The sequence below is a fragment of the Amphiura filiformis genome, chromosome 3 (assembly GCF_039555335.1).
Source record: "Amphiura filiformis chromosome 3, Afil_fr2py, whole genome shotgun sequence".
NCBI classification, from domain to species: Eukaryota; Metazoa; Echinodermata; class Ophiuroidea; order Amphilepidida; family Amphiuridae; genus Amphiura; species Amphiura filiformis.
The window spans coordinates 53,812,191-53,834,085 of record NC_092630.1 but is presented as its reverse complement, the minus strand read 5'-3'; the positions used below and the strand labels follow the sequence as shown (position 1 = coordinate 53,834,085).

Genomic DNA, 21,895 nt, shown 5'->3' with positions numbered 1-21,895 from the left:
AATTGCTGATTGCAGTTTTCAATGGAAAAGTGGCTAATTTCGTGCGCAATTTCCTCATATTCGTAACTTGAACAGTTAAAAGGCAACAATACATGTACCTGATAAACTATATGAGTTAGACGACCATAAAGTCAACCTGAAAAATGTTAACCTAAAGGTATTATTTAGAACATACTGAACTGCAACTACCTTACACTGGCAGTATGCCCTCAATTCTGAGAGACCGAGTGTAAACATACTAAAACCCGAGTGATGTTGTGCAGATGAATTTTGATAATATTTCAGCAAAAATGCCAAACAATGAGCGAAAACACACAATTTCATAGCATCAAAATTCTAAAATCTAACATGGTATTTTTCAGTGATTTTAAAGCAGGTTTTCAAAATGGCCTACAACACATAGTTCCACGCTTTATTTTTAAGCATTGCCCACTTGACGCCCAGGCCTATAACCTTATGATTATGTCTCAAGATAATTATCATTATTATTTTCTGTAAATATGGCACTGGTTTTGGGTAATAATAACTTTTGAACGGTAGTCTACCCATGTTTGCTAACACAACACACAATTGTCAAATCCTGAAGATCACCGCATGGTTATCTCAGCTTGTATATGTACATGTAATATTTCTTTTCAACACAAGACACTTAAACACGCATAGCAAAGATAACTTGAATGCAGCATCAACATATATTGCACCAATTTAAACATAGCTCACAAGAGCAAGGAACTTTTCACGAGGTACGTATCAATATAAACCTGTCATGGAGCAGCACATGTCTTCATATGCAGCATACTTTCAGGTTAGGTAGGAAAATTATGACACCCTTACATCAAATTCTCAATCAAAATGTGAGTGCTATTTATATCTATCCTGGACAATATCTGGCTATTCCAGTTGAAACTCATACACCCCATATAGAAGATATGACCTTAAATCTCCCACACAGGGAGTATAGATTTCAAATGCAACCCCCATTCAGGTAACCCTATTTTAAATTCACACTCCCTGTGTAGAAGATTAAGGTCATGTCTTCCATAGATGGTGTATGGATTTCAACTGCAAGGGTCCATTTTAGTCAATATTGTGATGCTAGATTTTCCCCTGATGTGTCCAACCAGGTAATAAACAAATGTGAACAATATATCAATTCACACATGCCATCATGCCCACAACAGTCAATTCTGTCATAATTACATTGCATTGCACCCATTGTTCAATGCATATTGTGAACAACAAAAACCAGGAACAACAATCAGGCCTTGCCTACCAAACAAGGAATGGTATCAAATGTAAAATGCCGCATGCTAAAGATAGCTCACCCGTCCGTCACTTTCTGACGTCAACAACAAATTGCTACTTGTCACTTGGTTTATGTAATAATTTAATGGAAATGTTTTGTGTATAAATCAAATTTTGTTTTCCTTTGTATATCACTTAATTAACAAGTCCACTGCCTCTTATATTAGTAATAATGTCCTTGTCCAGAAGTACTGATCAATAGCTCATCATTCGTCTGTACAAACAAATTTAACAAATTAGTTGACGAAATGCATCACTTACATTAACATGACTCATGAAACACTCTCAGAAAATCAAAAAATTCTGAGACGAATTCATTTGAAAGTGTTTCCTTTTTAGCAGATTTTTATCATTGTTTGCAAAAGAACCAATCGATTATCCAACTTTGTTCGCAACAAAACCGATAATATCAGTATGGTGCAATATTTCATTGAGCTGAAAGCCAAATGAAACCGAACAGACAATATCACAAAATAGGCTCAATCAGTTACTCTATTAAGCTACTTGCGGTTCGCCATTATGCACTATGTGCGGGAGAGCCTCGAACTGGCAGCATACATGAATGGGAATTGAACTAGTCATAACGTTCTGTGTAAGGTTACATAATTCTTCCTTTCATGTATGCTGCCAGTTCGAGGCTCTCCCGCACATAGTGCATAATGGCGGAACTGTGCAAGTAGCTTAATACTCCTGTATTTAAGGCTGGTTACAGGGAAGCATGGCCTAGAGGTACTTGCAATTTTGAGACAAATATAGCTGACACACAAGAGGAATGGTATAAGGTGTCATTTCCACCCCATGTGCATGATTTTTCTCAGGAGGGAGAAACACTCAAAACCTTTCGTTTTGATATATTACTGGCCGTAACTAAAGAACAGCAAGACCTATGGAAATATAAATATGATAACAAAGTTTTGAATCTTTTACTGGAACTTACTTTTACAACTTCCTACATTGCGTCTGATACCATCAGACTTCATCAGGCAACTGATCCGCTGGGCTGGTCATGTGTATTAGACGCAACATAGCAAGTCGTAAAAGTAAGTTCCAGTAAAAGATTTAATTCAAAACTGTGATTTCAACGACTGGAATGACTGAGAATATTCACTATTTTTTTATAAATATCATTACTCTTGTCATTCAGCAGTACGTCTTCATTTCCAGCATATTTTCTAGCCGAGCTACTTACTTACACAAAGGCTATCTGGCTTATCAAAATTATCTATTCCCAAAATGGTCTATTCCCAGTTCAGAGTCTCATTCTAAACTCCATTCAGTTGCTGAAAACTTTTAAGACTTCGTAGTGCCATGAGATGTAATGGACAAAGATCTGTGTTTACTGAGCAACACAAATCTTAGCCTTCTTTACTTACTTTTCTAAGAACTTCCACTGCAAAAACCTGTCGAAATACATGCTGTTCTGGTATTCCTTGAAAGGTTCACCTTTCAGATATTCTCTAACAACTCTGTCAGGACAACAAATCATACAAAATAGAGCATTATATAAAAAGAACAAAACAAGAACATCATCATGAAAGGTAAATTATTCATTAAAATATTAAATGAATGCTAAATATCAAAACTTTTCATTGAATGGGGGGACAAATGCATGTGAAGCGTGTCAAAATTTGCAATTCGAAAGTGGGGAATCTTGATCCCAGATTAAACTTCATGGAACAATTCCCCCTTGCCCACGTATGAACCAAGACCCTAGCTACGCTTTACACATTAAAAATATTTTCTTCCTGTGTATCAGGCCTATACATTCTCATACCAATTACCTTTCTAACTTTATGTTATTATTTTGTCTCCAATTTATGTTATCAATTTCATCTATTCGTCTTTTTGCATTTCAGAAAGGCTAACATGACAATTCTATTGCTGCACATGAACCATAAATTTAATTTACTATTAATGTACACGAATATCTGCAAGTAAATTATACATTTGTTACTAGTAGTACTCACATTCTGCATTGTTCAAAAAGATCTTTGCTAGGTGAGTTCTCCAGGCCTTCTTGACATTGTGTCACTAGTTCATTGCTAATCTCTTCTATTCTTTCTGGGGACTGTACCAGTGGGGAAAAAAACGAGAGAACAAAAAGAACAAACGCATTAAAGCGCCAGATCATTGTGAACCCCAAATAGAATGTGGGTCTGGTTTGACTAGCTGATTCACCACAAAGTTGCTAACCCTTGACACTGGCTACATTAATCATTTCTGTGTGTAGTATTTCTCATGATTGTTGATATGCCCTCATCTCCAGTTTTCTTTTACAATAATTTATAAATTTACAGGATTATAAAATAACTTCCACATTTTACCACTTATCATTTTATGTATATAGGCCTACATGTATGAATGCAGGAAAAACTGCAGAGATATTGATAACATTTTGAACATCCTATTCTAGAAAACTTTGCAAATACTAAGTAACCATGATAACTCCTGACCCAGTTAATTTTACATTTGCCTCAGTGTTTTGAAATAAGAACCCATTGCCTGTCCTTTCATGGCCTTTATACCAATCAATTAGCTGACCACAAAATGTACCTTAGTATTCAAAACTTGATATTTTCCAGATTTTTACCTGGCGCTTTGGCTTTAATGATGTACACCAGTGAGAGCCTCCAAATGCATTAGGCCTAGCTCTTGCACTGCTACATGTACCCTTCTGCAAATATAAACAGTCTACATTTGTCAACATTCTCACTTATCACTTGCCATCAATCGCGTGTAACAATTATTACCAGAGTGTTGCGCATACTACTAGTACTAGGATCCACATCATGCTCATCTATCAAGGCACAGTTCTTTAACCCCAATACATTTGCACATTCATTGAATGAACTTTGAAAATTTGGGTACAAAAATTCATACTCTGAAACTTGAGGTCAAATTTGCACTACGATTATTTAATTGAGGTTATTGAACTATGCCACTGAGAATGAGGCCATTGTGGTCCATAGTGTTATCAGGGCTGCATCAAAATGGTGGCTTGAAATTTCATGGTATGTATAGATCTTCTCCTAATAAGTGAGACTGATTATGGTTTCATCCATATATGAGTAACATTCACACTTTGTACAGGTATACATACATGTAGTGTCACTAGTTGGAGTTAAAATCTTATTGGATACTTTCACAAATTTCAGGAAAAGGTCATCAGCTGATATAAGATCAGATACATGCCACCATTACATGCATGTTTGTTTTTAAGAAAATTATGTTCATTCAATTAATGAGAAGTTTGTTTACTGAGAAAGTCCCACACTATGTTTTGCTGAGAAAGTTCATTTAATTTACTAAGAAAGACCACAAGGCTTTTGCTTTTCTTTAATAAAATTTAACGTCATGAATTAAAAACTTTCTCACATATCATGGTTCAATTCCTATGACACACTATATGTAATTGATATAAAACTCTCATAGATACAAAGGGTTCACAGAAGGCTCTTTTGAACTGAACTGGTTTAACTTCATTATAAACTGCATGCGCACAAAAAGTATCCGAACTGAACACTTAAAACAAATTATCAAAACTAGAGCGATAACCGCACCATAGCTGAACCATGTGGCTTCGGCAGTATATTGTGGTAGGCCTTTACCACTGTCACCCAGAGTCTGTAATGGACATAATCTCGAAATGCTAGTTGCTACAAAGGTATGACCGCCCGAGTGGTGTTAATGAAAGAGGAAAAGTAAAGAATATAAAATAAACTAAAGCAACTGTGCCCTTTGCACGGGCACGAGGTAAGTTCTAAGGCGGATGACTGTGACGATCTGATCAAGCAACAATACTGTGCTGGATAGTATTATTTTTAATAAGACTGTTTCATTAATTGCCGTTTTAATATACAGTACCTTGATCGTGGAAAGCTGGCATTTTGAAAACTTGACTTTTGACCTCTGTATGACCCCCTTAATGACCTTAAATGAATTTTAAAATATTTTCAACATGTTTAGAATGTCGTAAGGATCATTGCGTTTAAATTTCAGCGCAATCGGAGCATTTTGGGAAACTTGACCTTTGACCCCTTTATAACCCCTAATGACCTTAAATGAATCGTAAAATGTTTTAAAAATGTTTAGAATGTCATAAGGATCATTACATATAAATTTCAGCTCAATTGCAGCATTTTGAAAAACTTGACCTTTGACCCCTTTATGACCCCTTAATGACCTTAAATGAATTTTAAACTATTTCTAAATGTTTAGAATGCCATAAGGATCATTGCATTTAAATTTCAGCTCAATTGGAGCATTTTGAAAACCTTGACCTTTGGCCCCTTTATGACCCCTTAATGACCTTAAATAAATTTGGAAATGTTTTAAACATGTTGAGAATGTCATAAGGATCATTGCATTTAAATTTAAGCTCAATCAGAGCATTTTTGGTTAAAATGACTTTTTTGACCCCTGTGACCCCTGGATGACCTCTGACGTTTGGAAATATTTTTATTATATTTATGTTTTCCTCTTTCATATGACACCACTCATGGGGTCATACCTTCGTGGCATTTAGAGATATGTCCATTTTAGACCAAATGGTTAGTGAGTTAGTAAGCTAGTAACTTAGTAAGCTAGTAACCTATTGTCTGTCCAGTTAACTTAGACACCCAGTTTTTTGTTACTTATTTGAAAAAATATCCACTTTCAAGGAAAGTCATGAAAGAAAAGTGTTAACATTCGCTGAGACCTAACGGGATTTTTGTGTTTCCAAAGCATTGAGTGAGAGTTTACCAGAAATTCTATTGAAATTTAAAGGTTTTTCTCAACACTTTAAAAATAATCCGTAGAAGTTGGGTACCATTATTTTGGAAGGTCTCATTATACAGATTTGTAGGTATTGTGATTTTGGATAGTGAATGGATGAATAGTAAATTAATTATACTCCTCACCAAAAACATTTTATAAAAATGAAAAATATAATTCAGTTCATAAAATGCAGACAGTGTTTCTTATTGGTATATTTATTCTTAGTGTATTAACGCAGTGATCCCAGTTGTCCCTCAACCAATTACAACAATTCGGCGCGGTATTTGAATCTTGTTCTGTGCATGCTTTTGGCTTGGCCCAATTCCAAGAAAATACAAATTGTATGCCCTATGAATTAGGGTGATTCACAAAAAATGAAATTGGTATTTTTCAACGGGACACCCCCTCATTTTGTTCATTTTGGTAATAAAATCATACCTGCAAAATATGAAAAAATTCAAAAAAGTTTAGGGGTGCTACCGGTCAATGAACTTTTGTACACAAAGTCAATGGGATTTATGAGCCATTTTCTTTACAACACAAAAAAGCCATGTTAATTTTCCCTGATTGTGCCAAAAATATTTGATCATAGTGTGAGTAATGTCCTTAAAATAAATGCTAAAGAAAATTGTAAAAATGTTACCCGCTTTCCAGAAAATTGCATTTTTGTGAAAACTGTTACATTTGGGGCAAGGCAGTTGCTGGAACAGCCAAAATATTATGGTACTTGGCTAATATAAAGTTGTGTTTATGGGGCTCTAGTTCTTTTTTTTTTTTTTTAAATGTATGTAGGTTTGTAACTGTAAATTATGTTATTCAAGTGTTGAATGTGTGTAGGTTTGTAATTTTATGTAAGTGTAGTGTAATGTTTAATGTGTAATCCAGTAGTAAATGAGTCTTAGCCACTCTAGCTCTTGTCACAAGTACCTTGCACAAGGTGTAGTTTTGAACTGGCCACTATCCAATGTTGTGACCCCAATTTATATACATTTCTTTTCAACCATGGTGAATCTAATCCTTCCTGTGGTCATTCAATTCAAACAATACAAATCTTCATCAGGTATATGGCCATAATGACCACCCCTGATACAGATGTATGGATTTTGATAGTTACTATTACATAAGATTTCAAAAGCTGGTATCACCATTGGGGTAAACTAATATGTGAAGAATTTTAATCTTTTTTTTTTATCAACAGTTCAGTTCAATAAGGTATAAATTTGGGGTGCCTGGTGGGATTCCGGGGATATCCCAGGGTATTCTTTTCTTGAGCTACACTCCCTCTGTCACTTTTGAAACATTTTTTATTATTACAGTCAACTATGAACTTTAATTTGGTAAAAACTCATGTTTTCACAAAGTTAGGTATATCATTGAACATTTACTTCAGTTTTGCAAGCCTGGTAGACTTTTTAGGCCCTGAAATAAGCGTTTGAAATTTTTGACAAAAAAATCCCATTGACTTTGTGTACAAAAGTTCATTGACCGGTAGCACCCCCTAAACTGTTATGAATTTTTTTCATATTTTGCAGGTATAATTTTATTACCAAAATGAACAAAATGAGGGGGTGTCCCGTTGAAAAATACCAAGTTCATTTTTTGTGAATCACCCTACTATGAATGTTCTGATGTTATTGGTGAGGAGTATAATTCACAATACACTCCAGACGCACAGTAACTTGCCCTATCATTTGTTATAATGCACCAACTGTGACATCTTTTGAGTTATAGAGGTTGTGCATGAAATTATTGATTGGCTCCAAACAAAGGATTTGAACCGGTGTCCTTCACCGAAATCCACAGTCCATTCAATCAAATATTGTCATCAACCTATTTGATCGTAGTGTATTTGTTATGCGTGTGAGACGACCTCTCGCGGTGATTGCAAACATGCTTTTGTTGAATGCATTCGAGTAGACCGCCATTATTGTGAATTAGTAAAAGGATCAAAGAAAAAGGGTGTCATCACTGATCAATATGCATGACTACAATGTTCAAACACCCCTTACTGTAAATAGATTATCCCATCAAAAGTTTCAAGTCATTAGGAATATTCGGCTGGACCCAGATATCTTGCTGTAAATCGGTCAAAATTGAATAAAACTAGACAAGGAAGAATATTTTTTTTTTTTTTTTCTAATAATTTCTGTTAGGTCTGACCGTGTTTAGCAACTTTTCTTTCATGACTTTTTGCCAAAGTGAAAACTTTTCGAAATATATCCTAAAAAGCGGGTGTCTAAGTTATTTGGACAGACAATAGTAACATTCACTCATATAGGCTGATACCATTTCATGGTTCAGCAAAAAATAATCAACAATGGATACTTTTGTTCTGCACATTTTGATACCTCATTTGGCTTGATGCAACTGTATTTCCCAATGTTATACTGAATTGAATGAAAAAGAGAGCATTTCAAAAGTGACAAATTTGGGTTATGTCCCTTCAGGGTGATTCCTTCCAGCTCTTCTATAACGAGCTCATTATAGTGTGACAGGTCAACATTCGATCTTCGTGCTCAGCCTCATAATTAGCATGTTTTGAGAGATAAGTCGATGAAAAGTTTTTCTCTTTGCACCGTGCTGTATTTTAAGTGTTTGCACCGTGCTGTATTTTAAGTGTTTGCACCGTGCTGTACATGTATTTTTAAGTGTTCTGATACTTTATTGTGTAATTTACTTATCATGCTTATGTACTTATGCTTGCCTTTGTGGTAGGCCTGTGTCTTTTATATGGTTGCCAATATGATCTGTCTTTTATTTTTGTATATATGCTTGCCAATATTGTTATCATTGTTGTAGCTTAAGGGATCTAAAATGGCGTTTATTGCGTTTCGACAGTATTTTTGTGGGACATGAGAGCACCTCAGACCTATCAATTGTATTCTGAATCTGAAGCATGTCTTTCTGATATCAAATAATTTTCATTTTTGAAAATCACAATATAATACAAATTTTATGACAAATTATAAAAATTTGATATTTTTCAAATTTTTGATATATAACAGTCCTCGAAGTAAATTATATAAATCTAATGATATATTCTTAAAGTGTATGTAGCTGGTAGGAAAAGCCGACAGTCAATTGAAATTTTTGACCTCTCATATTGAAGATATGGATTTTTTTCCCAAAAAGACCTAATTTTTTTTGGTGTTTTTGGAAAAAAAATCCATATCTTCAATCCGAAAGGTCAAAATTTTCAATTGATCATCGCTTTTAATCCCACCTACATACACTTTAAGTATTAATCATCAGATTTATAAAGTTTACTTCAAGTACTGTTAAATATCAAAAATATCAATTTTTAATGATTTGCCATAAAATGTGTATTAAATTGCGAATTTCAAAAATCAAAATTATTTGATATCAGAATGACATTCTTCGTATTCAGAATGCAATTCGATATGTCTGATATGCTCTAATGTCCCAAAATAAATACTGTCCAAACGTTCATACCCCAGCCCTTAAGATAGTACTTTTAAGATATTTACCTAGCTGGGGGGTTTACACCCCCAGCTAGGTACTGTAATGCTCTCCGATTCTTCTTTCTTTCTTCTTCTTCTTCTTCTTCTGGCAACAAACTTCAAAATGCTTCTCCTCCTACATGTTACACCCTACAATTACGTAACTTGCACATATGTATCACCTATATCCAGTGCCCATATGGTGCAAACAAAATTGGGATCAAAGGTCATTAAGGGGCATTTTAGGTATATAACCAAATATCTTCAAAATGCTTCTTCTGCCACATATTACATATTACAATGACGTTACTTACACATGTGCATCGGCTTTACCCAGTGCCCATACCTTGTACACAGAATTGGGGTCAAAGGTCATTAAGGGGGTAAAATCTTACAATTGCATTATCTGGACATCTGTAAGGAGTATGGGGCTCAAACTCAGTGACAATAAATCTCATGACCAGGGGAACATTTTGCAGGGGTCACGTCAAAGGTCATGTAGATGTCAAATTTTCTAAATGCATTTTCTGGACAGCTGTTAGGGGTACGGGGCTCAAACTCCACAACAACAAACTTACTGACCTGGGGAACATTTTGGAACACTGTGCAAGGGTCATGTCAAAGGTCATCTGGGGTCAAATCGTAGAATTTCATTTTCTGGATATCTGTAAGAGGTGCGGGCTCAAACATGGTGACAACAAACCTCAAGACCAGGGGAACATTATGGAACATCATGCATAGGTCAGGTCAAAGGTCATCTGGGGTCAAATCTTAGAATTGAATTTTTTGGACATCTGTTAGGAGTACGGGACTCAAACTCGGTGAAAACAAACCCCATGACCAGGGGAGCATTTTTGGAACATTGTGTAGGGGTCAGATACCTCCACAACACCAACATGCCCCAGCTAGGTTTGTGGTCTATGACCACCATTTGCCACTAGTTTATATTTGTAGTTTAGTATCATCATTGTAAAGGCGCCTTGAGGTCAGTTCTGGCATAAGGCGCCCCATAAATACGTTTTTATTATTATTATTACTTTTGGTGTGCAGTATATGTATCAAGTACATTTTACCTACAGGCAAACAGAGAAACACAGCTAAAGATACATGGCTATTATTTTAAGAGCGCACAATATACTTCCTCCCCAACTGTATAATGTACTACATGTACTTCCTGTTACTAGGTTATATACAAAGTACATATTTTAACAAGGTTGCATAACATCCAACTTTCAAGGTAATGCTATCTATTACATGTACCTGTTATACACAATGAAGCCAAACTGGAGTGCATGTTACCAATACCACTCTCTGTCTTTAGAACCTGCAAGATAAATTGCTCCGATCCATATTTCTTACATTGGTCAATTTCAGACCTATAGCATATTCTTTCATTTTTTAAATGTTAAATTGGAAAAATAGAGGTGCTTATGTATTTTTTCAATGAAAAATGCACTCTTGTCTTGTGCTGATACTACCCAACACCCCCCAACAATTTGGGAGTCAACCAGGTAGAGTACCTGGTCATGGAGACTAGTTGTTTTGCACTTGCAGGTAGTTATTAAACATTGTTTATTGCTTTCTTGAAGGTTGCTTTGTCTTCGATGTTGGTTAAGTTTGCCCGTAAAGTATTCAAATCGGTTATTGTTCAGGGGATGAAGGAAACTTTGTAGCCGTCATTCTTTGTTGATATTGGTATAAAACAATTCACTGCTTGAGAAGTTTTATATTTAGGACTACAATCAAAATGTTCATGTGCTGTTTGCACATTCTTTGCACTTACAATCAAAATTTTCAAAGTATGCACGTGCACCTTCTTACCAATTTCACATTTCTTGACCTTTTGAGAATAATTTGTTTTGGGGTTGTGTATCCGGAAGGGGGTCATCCTGACTGGGGGTAATAAAACCTTGACTCTGGTCACTGACATATTCATAACCCCCCAACCCTTATGACTGCCCATTAGATGTTGACCAAACATTCATACACACATGAAAGCTACTACCATGCTTTCTGAAAGTGACATGTTCAGCATACAAAATAAAACCTTATTAAAATATTTTTGTTCCAAGAGCTTTTTTATATAAATGAAGGAACCAGCAAAATGAAGTTGCTTCACCTCCCCAAAAGTGATCTGAATGACAGAATCAGGAAAAATCATGCAAAGAATATTTCAGAACATGTAAACAGACATAACATTATGATTATAGCAGTATGATAGCACTTGTCTTGAACCTACCTTAGTTATCGTTGCAGACCACAAGTGTGTAAGTGTGTGATATTTTTAAAATGACATGCTCACTTCTATTTGTCTTATTGATCCTACATAACTTTGGGTTACCTCAAATTCGGTAGTGACATTAATGTTTTTCCACTGTTGCGCAGCAAGCGTACCAACAAACCGCCCTTGTATGCATCTGTGCACACTACGCATTTACGTGTGCCTTTTGATACTGCTACCAGTGAAATACTCACCGCGTCACTACCGAACCTGAGGTGAGCCAAAGTTTAGACTTGCTACTCTTGACTTGAGCAAATGAAATTAATGATAAAGAATGAGGAACTTACATCTGCATAGAGGTATTTGGTAACAATTTCGTGAGCCTTTTGACCACGGCCATCTGTTGGTGAAACTTCATATTCACGCTGGAGAATTAAAAAAAAACATTGCAAAATTTTTACAGTTTAATTACTATGACATCTTATATTCATACCACAAGGCTACTAAAAAGTACATTTTGCATTTTCCCTGGGCATTTTCCTCTTTGCACAAGAGCAAGAGCTGCACAATTACAAAATTATAATTTTAGAGCAAAGTAGGGGAACCTTACTGTGAATTTTTCATCCTAATCCATGTAAATTATTCGTACTATCAAATCCAGTGGCCCACTCAACATTTCTTCCTCTTGGTTGTGTATCATCAAACATACTCATCTGTCAGTATGCAGTTCTTTAACCCCAATAGGCTTCTACATGCATAGAATGACCTTTGACTATGTTGGGGACAAAAACTCGTACTTTTAAACAACTTGAGGTCAAATTTTAAGCTATGGTTGTTGAAAAGAAGTCATTGAGCTATGACACTGGGGATGAGGTCATCATGGCTCATAGTGATTGTACAATAGAAAAATGTTTCTTCCAGGAAGTAACACTACAAAGTAATATTGATATGAATGCATTTGAATACATTTTCATCAGTTGCATAAATAAAACCCTACAGGGCAGTCAACAACAAAATAATCAAATAAACAGTGCAGACAATTAAATTATCTATCACTATAAATTTTCTTCATAAAAAACTTAATAAGAAAGCAAATGTGTAGTGCAAAAAACAAGTAACTCAATAAAATAATGACCTTCAATTTAATATATTACCATACACTTACTATGAAGTAGGGCTGCATTGGCAACTTGGATTTTTCATGTCAACAGAACACTGTAGTTTATTAAAAGTGTGAGTGTGTTTGTAAGCAGTAGCAAACAAGGATATAGATGATAGTGGGATGGGACACCCAGGAACCTTTGATGTCAATGGTTATGGGAGGGGGATGATGGGAGTGCAGAGATGCCAACATTCCAGAATAGGAAATAGGGAGGTTTTGCTGAAATTGTTTGAGGGAATGAGGTGACCGAGCCAAAATTGGGTGGGGTACAGGGGCCCTGTCTTAGGCCCCTGGCAGGGGTCAGTGCCCCCAAGCATCTGAATTTTAGCTTTAGGGAGGCCCATTTGACTGTAATGTTCTCACCAATTCTCGGTACCCAAATCTTTTCTTTTTCAAAGCTGGATAAAGTTGCATGTTTTAATTACTTTTGCTTCTATTGAACAGCCAGAACCGCAGGGTCAGTCTGTACTTGTATCTAAAGTCTGCACAAAAAGTAACTCAGCTATAGATACGACTATAGATTCAGAACTAATAATTGTTTTCACAATATTTCAACATAAAAAGAAGGATGTTTTATTTACGCGCATTTTGATACCCCATTTGTCCCATTTTGTTCAATATTGACTATACAGTAGTGTTTTGAAAGAAAATTACCCCAATTTAAAAGTTGCAGTTATTTGTATTGATTTGAAGTAAGCGCGAAGATAATGGCGGGCTTTACGTGTTTACAGTGCTGGCATTATAACCATTGATCGCTGTAAACTGCAACTTTTAAATTCGGGTATTTTTCTGTAAAAGCACTACTGTGTTGTTAATATTGTACGACATTTGACGAATGGGGTATCAAAATGCGTGTAAATAAATCATCCTTCTCGCTATGTTGAAATATTGTGAAAACAATTATTAGTTCTGAATCTATAGGCGTATGTATAACAGCTGAGTTACTTTTTGTGGAGACTTTATATTAAATAACCTTAAGGGATCTAGAATGAGCGTTTATGGAGTTTCGACAGTATTTTTTTGTGGGACATGAGAGCACCTCAGGCGATCGATTTGCATTCTGAATACTGAAGCATGTCTTTCTGATATCAAATAATTTTCATTTTTGAAATTCACGATATAATACAAATTTTATGACAAATTATTAAAATTTGATATTTTTCACATTTTTGATATATAACAGTCCTCGAAATAAATTTTATAAATCTAATGATATATTCTTAAAGTGTATGTAGCTGGGAGGAAAAGCCGACGATCAATTGAAAATTTTGACCTTTTATATTGAAGATATGGATTTTTTTTTCCCCAAAAGACCTATTTTTTTTGGTGTTTTGGGAAAAAAAATCCATATCTTCAATACGAAAGGTCAAAATTTTCAATTGATCGTCGGCTTTTCATCCCACCTACATACATTTTAAGTATAAATCATCAGATTTATAAAGTTTACTTCAAGTACTGTTAAATATCAAAAATATCAATTTTTAATGATTTGCCATAAAATGTGTATTATATTGCGAATTTCTAAAAATCAAAATTATTTGATATCAGAAGGACATTCTTCGTATTCAGAATGCAATTCGATATGTCTGATGTGCTCTAATGTCCCACAATAAATACTGTCCAAACGTTCATACCCCACCCCTTAAGGGTAACAATTCAAATCCAGGTGCATCCACAGTTGAATAGTGAATATGCCATCACTGTCCACAGTTGCCAGTTATTTCATGTACAATGTATATGTGAGTGCGAATTGTGGGTGGGGGCATACGTGTTATGTGCGTTTGTTTTTGCCAGCAAACGAGGACATGCACTCGCACTTCACATTCAAACTGCGGACCACCCTGCAATGGGGGACCGTCCTTGGTTTCTGGAGGTCTGCAAACGACCGCAAATGCACGTACATGTACCGTAACCACCCGGGTATAAGCCCACCTTCGGCTATAAGCCCACCCCCTATTTTCAAAACATTCTGGGAACAAGGGTGCACTCAGGTATAAGCCCAGTACTAAATTTTGGCCAAGTTCTTAAATCAAATCAATACTTTGCTCTCATATTTAAGAACAAATATAAAAAATATCAGTTGATAATTAACATTCCACACTTATAATTTTAAGAAATTGACATAAAAGATAGAAATTACTGGTACATTGGGCATATACAAATGGGGTGATTGTTCTTATTTTTAAATTAAGCCCTTCCTCGGTTATAAGCCCACCCCATTTTTGAAGTGAAATCTGCCATCTAGGGGTGGGCTTATACCCGAGTGGTTACGGTATTTGCGATATACGACCTCTATCGGTACATAAGAAATAACGTCCGCAGTTGCTAGGTTAAATTCCATACACAAACAAAATGGCGGAAAACATCCTCAGTATGTTGATTGAGTACGGATTCAGACTACCACGTTTGCATGGTCCTCAACAGTGTCCACGTTTGGAGGCGATCACATGTGGGGGTGTGTGGGTAGGTGTACATGGCTGTGTGGTGTAAGCAATATGGTAATATATTCCCAGCTGAGATTATTACCTATGTTGAAATCCATACAACCCAACGTGGAAAAATATCAAGTTCAAAGCTAACCCAGTGAAGTTCAAATTACCACATCCCTGATACACACAAATACAGTTATAAATAAGTACATGACCAATATATTCTAAGACCACAGGAGAACTCTGACCATGGACGGAAGATATTACAGACAAACTCAAAACAGACAAAGTCTGTTTGAAAATAATCTGTATTAGTCTGTGACTATGACAATATCCTGTGCATGAACTACATTGCACCTATGCTCTACACAGTCCACATGAGTCTGTGCTATCTACTGAAGATAGCAAGAACATGTCCATTGGTATGCAATTAAATATGTGGCTTTATTCACCTATTAAAATTATACCTTTCAAGACCAGATTCATTTATGCAAAGAAACAAATGCACTATGAGATATGCTATAGAACAGAACAGTCCAGTATGTCAACCATTTTCACCACCAAATTTAATATAAATGACTACATCAATAAATCGAATCACAACATGAAAATGTTGAAACAAAATATAAAAGGAAAGAGTATACACAAAGAGATCCAATGCACCATTTTGCATGTATTCTGCTAATAATGGATTTTTCTAAATTTTGTTGTGCTCTTCTCTTTTCCTTTCAATCATGCAGAATTTTACACAGCCATGATTTCCCATCCGGCAAGAATTACAAAATATGATAATAAAACTACTACCAAAATTAATGGCACACTGGTGGTATAAATTACCTCATCTTGTAATGGTGAGAAATGCAGATGCTCTCCACCTGTGGCCACAAATAGTCTATCCTCTACTGCTGCATTTGCTACATGTTATAAATGGGATCAGTTCAAGTCATAAATCAACACAGAAAATATCACAGCTTGCTTGGAGTGCTCGGCATATTTCTCTTTTAATATGTGCACACATACATAACCTATTTTTTTCTATTCAGCATTAGTAATACAATCAAAATATTGGTGACCTTTCTTATAGTTAAAGCTATACAATATAATTTATTTTTAATAATTAATCTGAAATTTATCACAATTAATAAAGCTGTCGTTGCAATTACATTTTGGTACAAACGCCTCATTATTGTTTCAAAATAAGCAATTTACTGAGATGACACAAACTGAAAAGACTAAGATTACAAGGTCATTATATATGGAGCTCTATGGTCACGTCACGTCTGTTCATTTCGTTACTGTTGTAAATTTCACCGGGAAATTTCGCCAATATCTATGCTGAATGCTGAAGCTGAAAAATATCCTTGTTTCCAAATATTGCAATCTGCTGCCTTCACTTGTACAATTTATTTTAATGGTTGCTCTGTTTGGAGACACACATGGGTCCTAATGAGGCCATGTTCAAGAAAAATGCTCAAGGCAGGTTAAAAATTTAAAGGTATGACAAGATAAAAACGCATCATATAAATTACAATTTGACAGAGTATGTGCATGTCTTTAACATACATCGGCATACTAAAATATTGACAAAAAAACTCTAGCAAAATATACCATACAATTAATCACTTATTTATATTAGAAACTTGTGTCAAATTATCAATCCAAAATTAAAATACCCATTACAATACAGTCAAATATGACAATTGCTCCAATTACCAAGTTGAGAAAATCGACCCAGTGAAAAATTTGTGTTAGCCTTGCATTGCTATGCGCACAAATTGCTATAAATAGCCACCAAACACTTTTCAATCACCAAATCTAGTCTACCAGATCCAGAGAAATGACATTCCCTAAGAAAATTGTCAAATACAAAAATAAATATGTAAAAAAAAAATTGATGTGATAATTCTATTTTTAACATTTTAATGCCACCCACAGGCCGCGGGCTGTTTTTAATGGGGGCTGGGCTAAGTGGATGCGCCAGATGGCATAATATGCATGGAGGATGTAAAATGCTTCATAATGAACTAGTGAAAACAGCCTATCTACCAGGTTCATCTTCATAATAATCGGATAACATCAGCAGAAAACAGACTGTTTCGCTCAGCTTATAAAAGAGCTCCTGTGATTTATATGCTTAAAATAGTTCTGACCACTGTAAAACAATTCTTCAAGGGTACTTCAGAGTCTACGTTCAGAGACTGACACACATCTCGGCACTTTCTTTTCTCCTCCCATGATACATCGGACATGACTAGTATCACCATAACCGTCTTGCTCAATCTGAAATTTATTTGCAAGTATTCTAGGTACATGCTCTGAGAAGATGGTTATGTCGCTATCTACCTCTTTCTCTGTAAGTCTAGCAAGATTGGAAAAAATTACACATACAATAAGCCTGCTTACTAGCGTTCGCTCAGAGTGCTGGCAACCTGGCATACATACACACACACACGACTAAATACGCCAAATATATGTGCATGAAAAAGCTGCCTCAACGCGTTGACGTCACTGCCACATCAGGGTGAAAAATGGTTTAGTTCTATTTTTTAAGATGGCTTTGATGGCTATGGTGTCATGCACAGAATTACTTGAAATAATATAGGAAGTGTGCATTGATAAGAAAACCTTACTTGCTCGATAAGTGTAAGTAAAAAAACAATATTCGTTACCATTAAAAAATTCCAAATATCCTTCTTATTTACCGAAATATCTCCAGTCATAATCGTGATAATGATGCTATTTCAAGAAAACTCAGTGATTTATCAAACTATGGCAGCTTAAACAGAAGGGAACTGAGAGAGGCTTTATTAAATAGCCGGTTCTGAAAAAAATATGTATACATAATTTCATCTGTTATAAACATGTACATTAACATTTCATGCAATCAATCAATTTGTAAAGAATCTTACTATAAATAGGGGAATGTTGTATCTATCTATCTATCTATCTATCTATGTGTATAAAGGCTCCGTCAGTTTCGATCCAAATGTCGCCAAATTCATACGGGAGATCGAAGAATATACCGAGACGGTAATGCGAAAATTTGGTTGAAAACGGTCAAGAATTGGCTGCAAAAACAGTGAAAATATGGGTAAAAGCGGGTTTTTGTTATGAAAATCGGTTACCAACCTACGCGTCACTGCAGCTGGCCGGCAGCGTCGGCGTCGTGTGCGTAATCGCGATTACGCCAATGCTTGCAGAACGGCGCAGAGCCACACGATTTTGCGAGCCAGAGACCAGTGGACATGATAATACGGAAAGAAGGAAAAATAATAAAGGACAAAAAGGTACACATGGACGGGTCACGGGATGAAGCGGTACTATAAAGAAAAATTAAATTAAAATGAGGACAAAAAGGTACGAGTAATTAGACCAACGGGTTAAAGTAACTAAATGAAACGGAACGAAACAAAGAAGGAAAGAAACTATTCAGGAAATGTAAGAAAAAAAGAAGCTAAAATAATGAGAACAGAATTAAATAAAAAACATGGAACGGGAAATCACAAGCAGCAAATAAAAACAGATGCTAAAAGGGAAATGTACCTTTTCAATGATTCTACCTGTTCAGTAATTTTTCTTGTTATAGTGAAGGCTCCCATTTACTCATCTAGCGGGGACCCGCGCGAAGCGCGGGTATCCCGCTAGTGATTATAATTCATAATTACAATATTTATATTTATACCATTACCGAATACATGTACATATAGGTATAAGACTATAAAAATACAAATGTACATGAGATGTGGACAGTGGATACCACAAAACGCTAAGACCAATCTTTTTAAATGGGATGAAATAACGTCATACAAAATTATAATACTATTTAAAAAAATATGTCCCACAGACCAAAAACTGGATATAATAGAAATTGATTTAATCAGTATGGCAAAATGGCATTATAAATAAAGATATTTTTTTAATAAGTATATTTAAAAACAAATCAAACGCAGTATAAAACCATGGCAATGAGGAGGCAGTAGGCAATTTGATTTTGAATCTTTTAGAATTCCGATCGCTCTTTAGAGCCATGTACTTTAAATCAGCAGAGAATATTTAAGCCCAGACGATAATTTTGGGATCGCTCTCACAAGAGAATATGTAGAGAATGCTGCCTCAAACAGAAGAGCATTTGGATAGGCCTATCAGGCCTAATTGTCAGTGATGTCAAGTGTATCTTTGCATCTGGCTAAAGCGTTCCTTGCTCAGCTAGATAGTGCAAGAACTGCACATTTATGCCAGGAACAGTTAAAAGCACATAATACTAGTGACAAAGTCAACATTCTGATTCAGCAAGTCATAAATTGCGATTTAACCAATGTAGTCTATAGGATGTTGGCACAACCAAGAGGAAATTAAAGATAGAGCGTGTTTCTACAGAGCCAAATACCGTTTTGGAAACGGTACGGAACCGTTAATCACTCCTGTGGAAACAGCCTCCAACGCCTTTTTGCAACGCCTTTTCAACGCCAACGGAAACCTCGTTGGAGTAGGTTTTTGCCGTTGACGAAGCGGTTAGATTTTCTGTAGAAACAGACCTAAGCTGTAACTTGCCGTTTATTGAGCAAAATCAGGCAAAATGGCTGTTAATCAATATGTAAAGCCACGATTTCTCCGTGATACGGAAAATGGAAAAGTTCACACAATTCGGGGTTTGCTCACGGAAATTTGTAAATGCCACAAAATAGTGAAAAACTGTATAAAATGTCAAACTTTTCTGTTGATTTGCAAAATGTAACAAAGAAAAGTGAGACTCAGTACACCGGTCGATCTTACCGTTTCCGATGTTGATTAAGATACTTCTTGCATCGATCCCGAGATGCGGAAAAACCAATAGTCATTTTGTCCCACATAAATGAATAAATAACAAAACCCCGATCCCCGAGTGGACTCACCCATCCGGTGACGTCACACACGATAATCATCCTTATCCTCCTTGGTTTCTAGATGAGATAGACGTGTGGATTTTTCTTTACCAACGCTAAGTATCATTACGAACCAAAGGCCGAGATATACAGTTTGTTTGTTACACCTGAGGTAAAAAACCAACCAGTATAGTACGCTAGGGAGATAGTTTTGACGACATTTTTCGCTAGAAAAGTGACAAAAACGATCCAAAAACTTAGCTTGTATGAGTGTTTCCGTTCAGTATACGGGACACACGTTTTCAAAATGGCACGCCCTTAGGACGCCATTTTATTTTTGTTCTCACGTAAAACAACTATAGCAGACTAGTAAGTTACAATAGATGTTTGTACAGTACTGTGTATACATGTATGGTGAGTGATTATCGCTATGTTTATGGTGTGCTCTATCGTTATATCTTTCAGTACGCGTCTGATGACGAGTTACTGCTAAGAGTTCGTGGGTTTCGAAGGACCAGCCTGACAAATCTATAGCAAAAGGTTTTCAGTTTTTCATCCCTTTGTACATATATTTTTATATCATACCACTACATCAGCGACAGCCACTGTGCGTGTGGGTCTGTTTATTGGGCTTGAGCTTGTGTTCGGGGGGGGTAGTGCTATACGCTCCCCGATTACTACAATGTCCAGGCCTTGTCAATCATGCCCTTCCCTTGTGGCAGAGTGGGACCCGCATCCACTCTGCTACACCCACAGGGATTGCTCTAAATCGAATAAGTGTGCTTCTTTTTGCATAGGCTTATCGGACATTCACTTCGAGGATTTAGAAAGTAGCGCTCGTTTGGGTCTTCGACACAGACAGAAGACGAAGACCAAGAAACAGAAGCCTACAGGTAAGATTGATATGGTAGGTACTAGCGCGGCCGGCAAGGGCCACGCTAAGGTAACCTCTGGGGCTCCGGTCCCGGGCAAGCAGGCGGACCCTCCGGGGACTGCTAGCGAGCCCGAAGGCCTAGCAGCCAGCGAAAGCACTGACATAACGTCTAAGCTAGTAGCAGGCAGCAGGGCGGTACTTGCCCTAACAGGCGAGTACCAGTCTACCAGTGAGATCTCTAGCGAGTTTCTTGCAGGTGGACACCCGTCTATTGCTGGATAACGAGCGGGTCTAGCACCAGCTGAAGTAGCCGGCGACGGACAGTATGCCAAGGGTCCCCCGGGCTCGCCTCGGTCGAATCCTAGCATACAGCGCGCGAACGGACCTCCGGGGTTGCCTCGGCCGGTCTGTAGCACGCAGCGTGCCAGTGGAACCCCGCGCTTGCCTGGGTTGATCCACGGCACGCAGCACGCCTTTCGTTCCCGCAAGGGTCGAATGAAAACGCGTGCATGGGTTTAGCAGAGACGATACCGGGCTAACGCTCGGGTGTAGTCTTAGCAGAACCAACTGGGGTTGTCACACGGCAGCGTTCCATGGCGGGACCGCCGAGTGATGCCCTGGGCCTTGGAATGGCTGCCGGCTGTCCTCCGGGACTGGCTAGCGGCTATACCGGGTTGGGCTCGCAGTCTCTCACGGGACAGCGACCCAAGTGCAAACGGTGGCAGCTACCGAGACGAAGCACGGCTCGACTTCAGTGGTAGCCACTATGCACGCCCATAGCTGCCGTGAGTGGTCCGCCACACACAGCGACCTTGGGCGAGGC

General features: G+C 36.9%; 1 protein-coding gene across 1 annotated transcript in view; it reads right to left on the bottom strand.

Annotated features, from left to right (window-relative positions):
* The window catches only part of LOC140148731 (G protein-coupled receptor kinase 5-like), a 102,396-nt gene that overhangs the window by 30,030 nt on the left and 50,471 nt on the right, over positions 1-21,895 (bottom strand). The window contains 3 exon segments of the mRNA XM_072170780.1: positions 2,679-2,771; positions 3,273-3,373; positions 12,093-12,170. Of these exon segments, the coding sequence (XP_072026881.1) occupies positions 2,679-2,771; positions 3,273-3,373; positions 12,093-12,170 (272 nt within the window).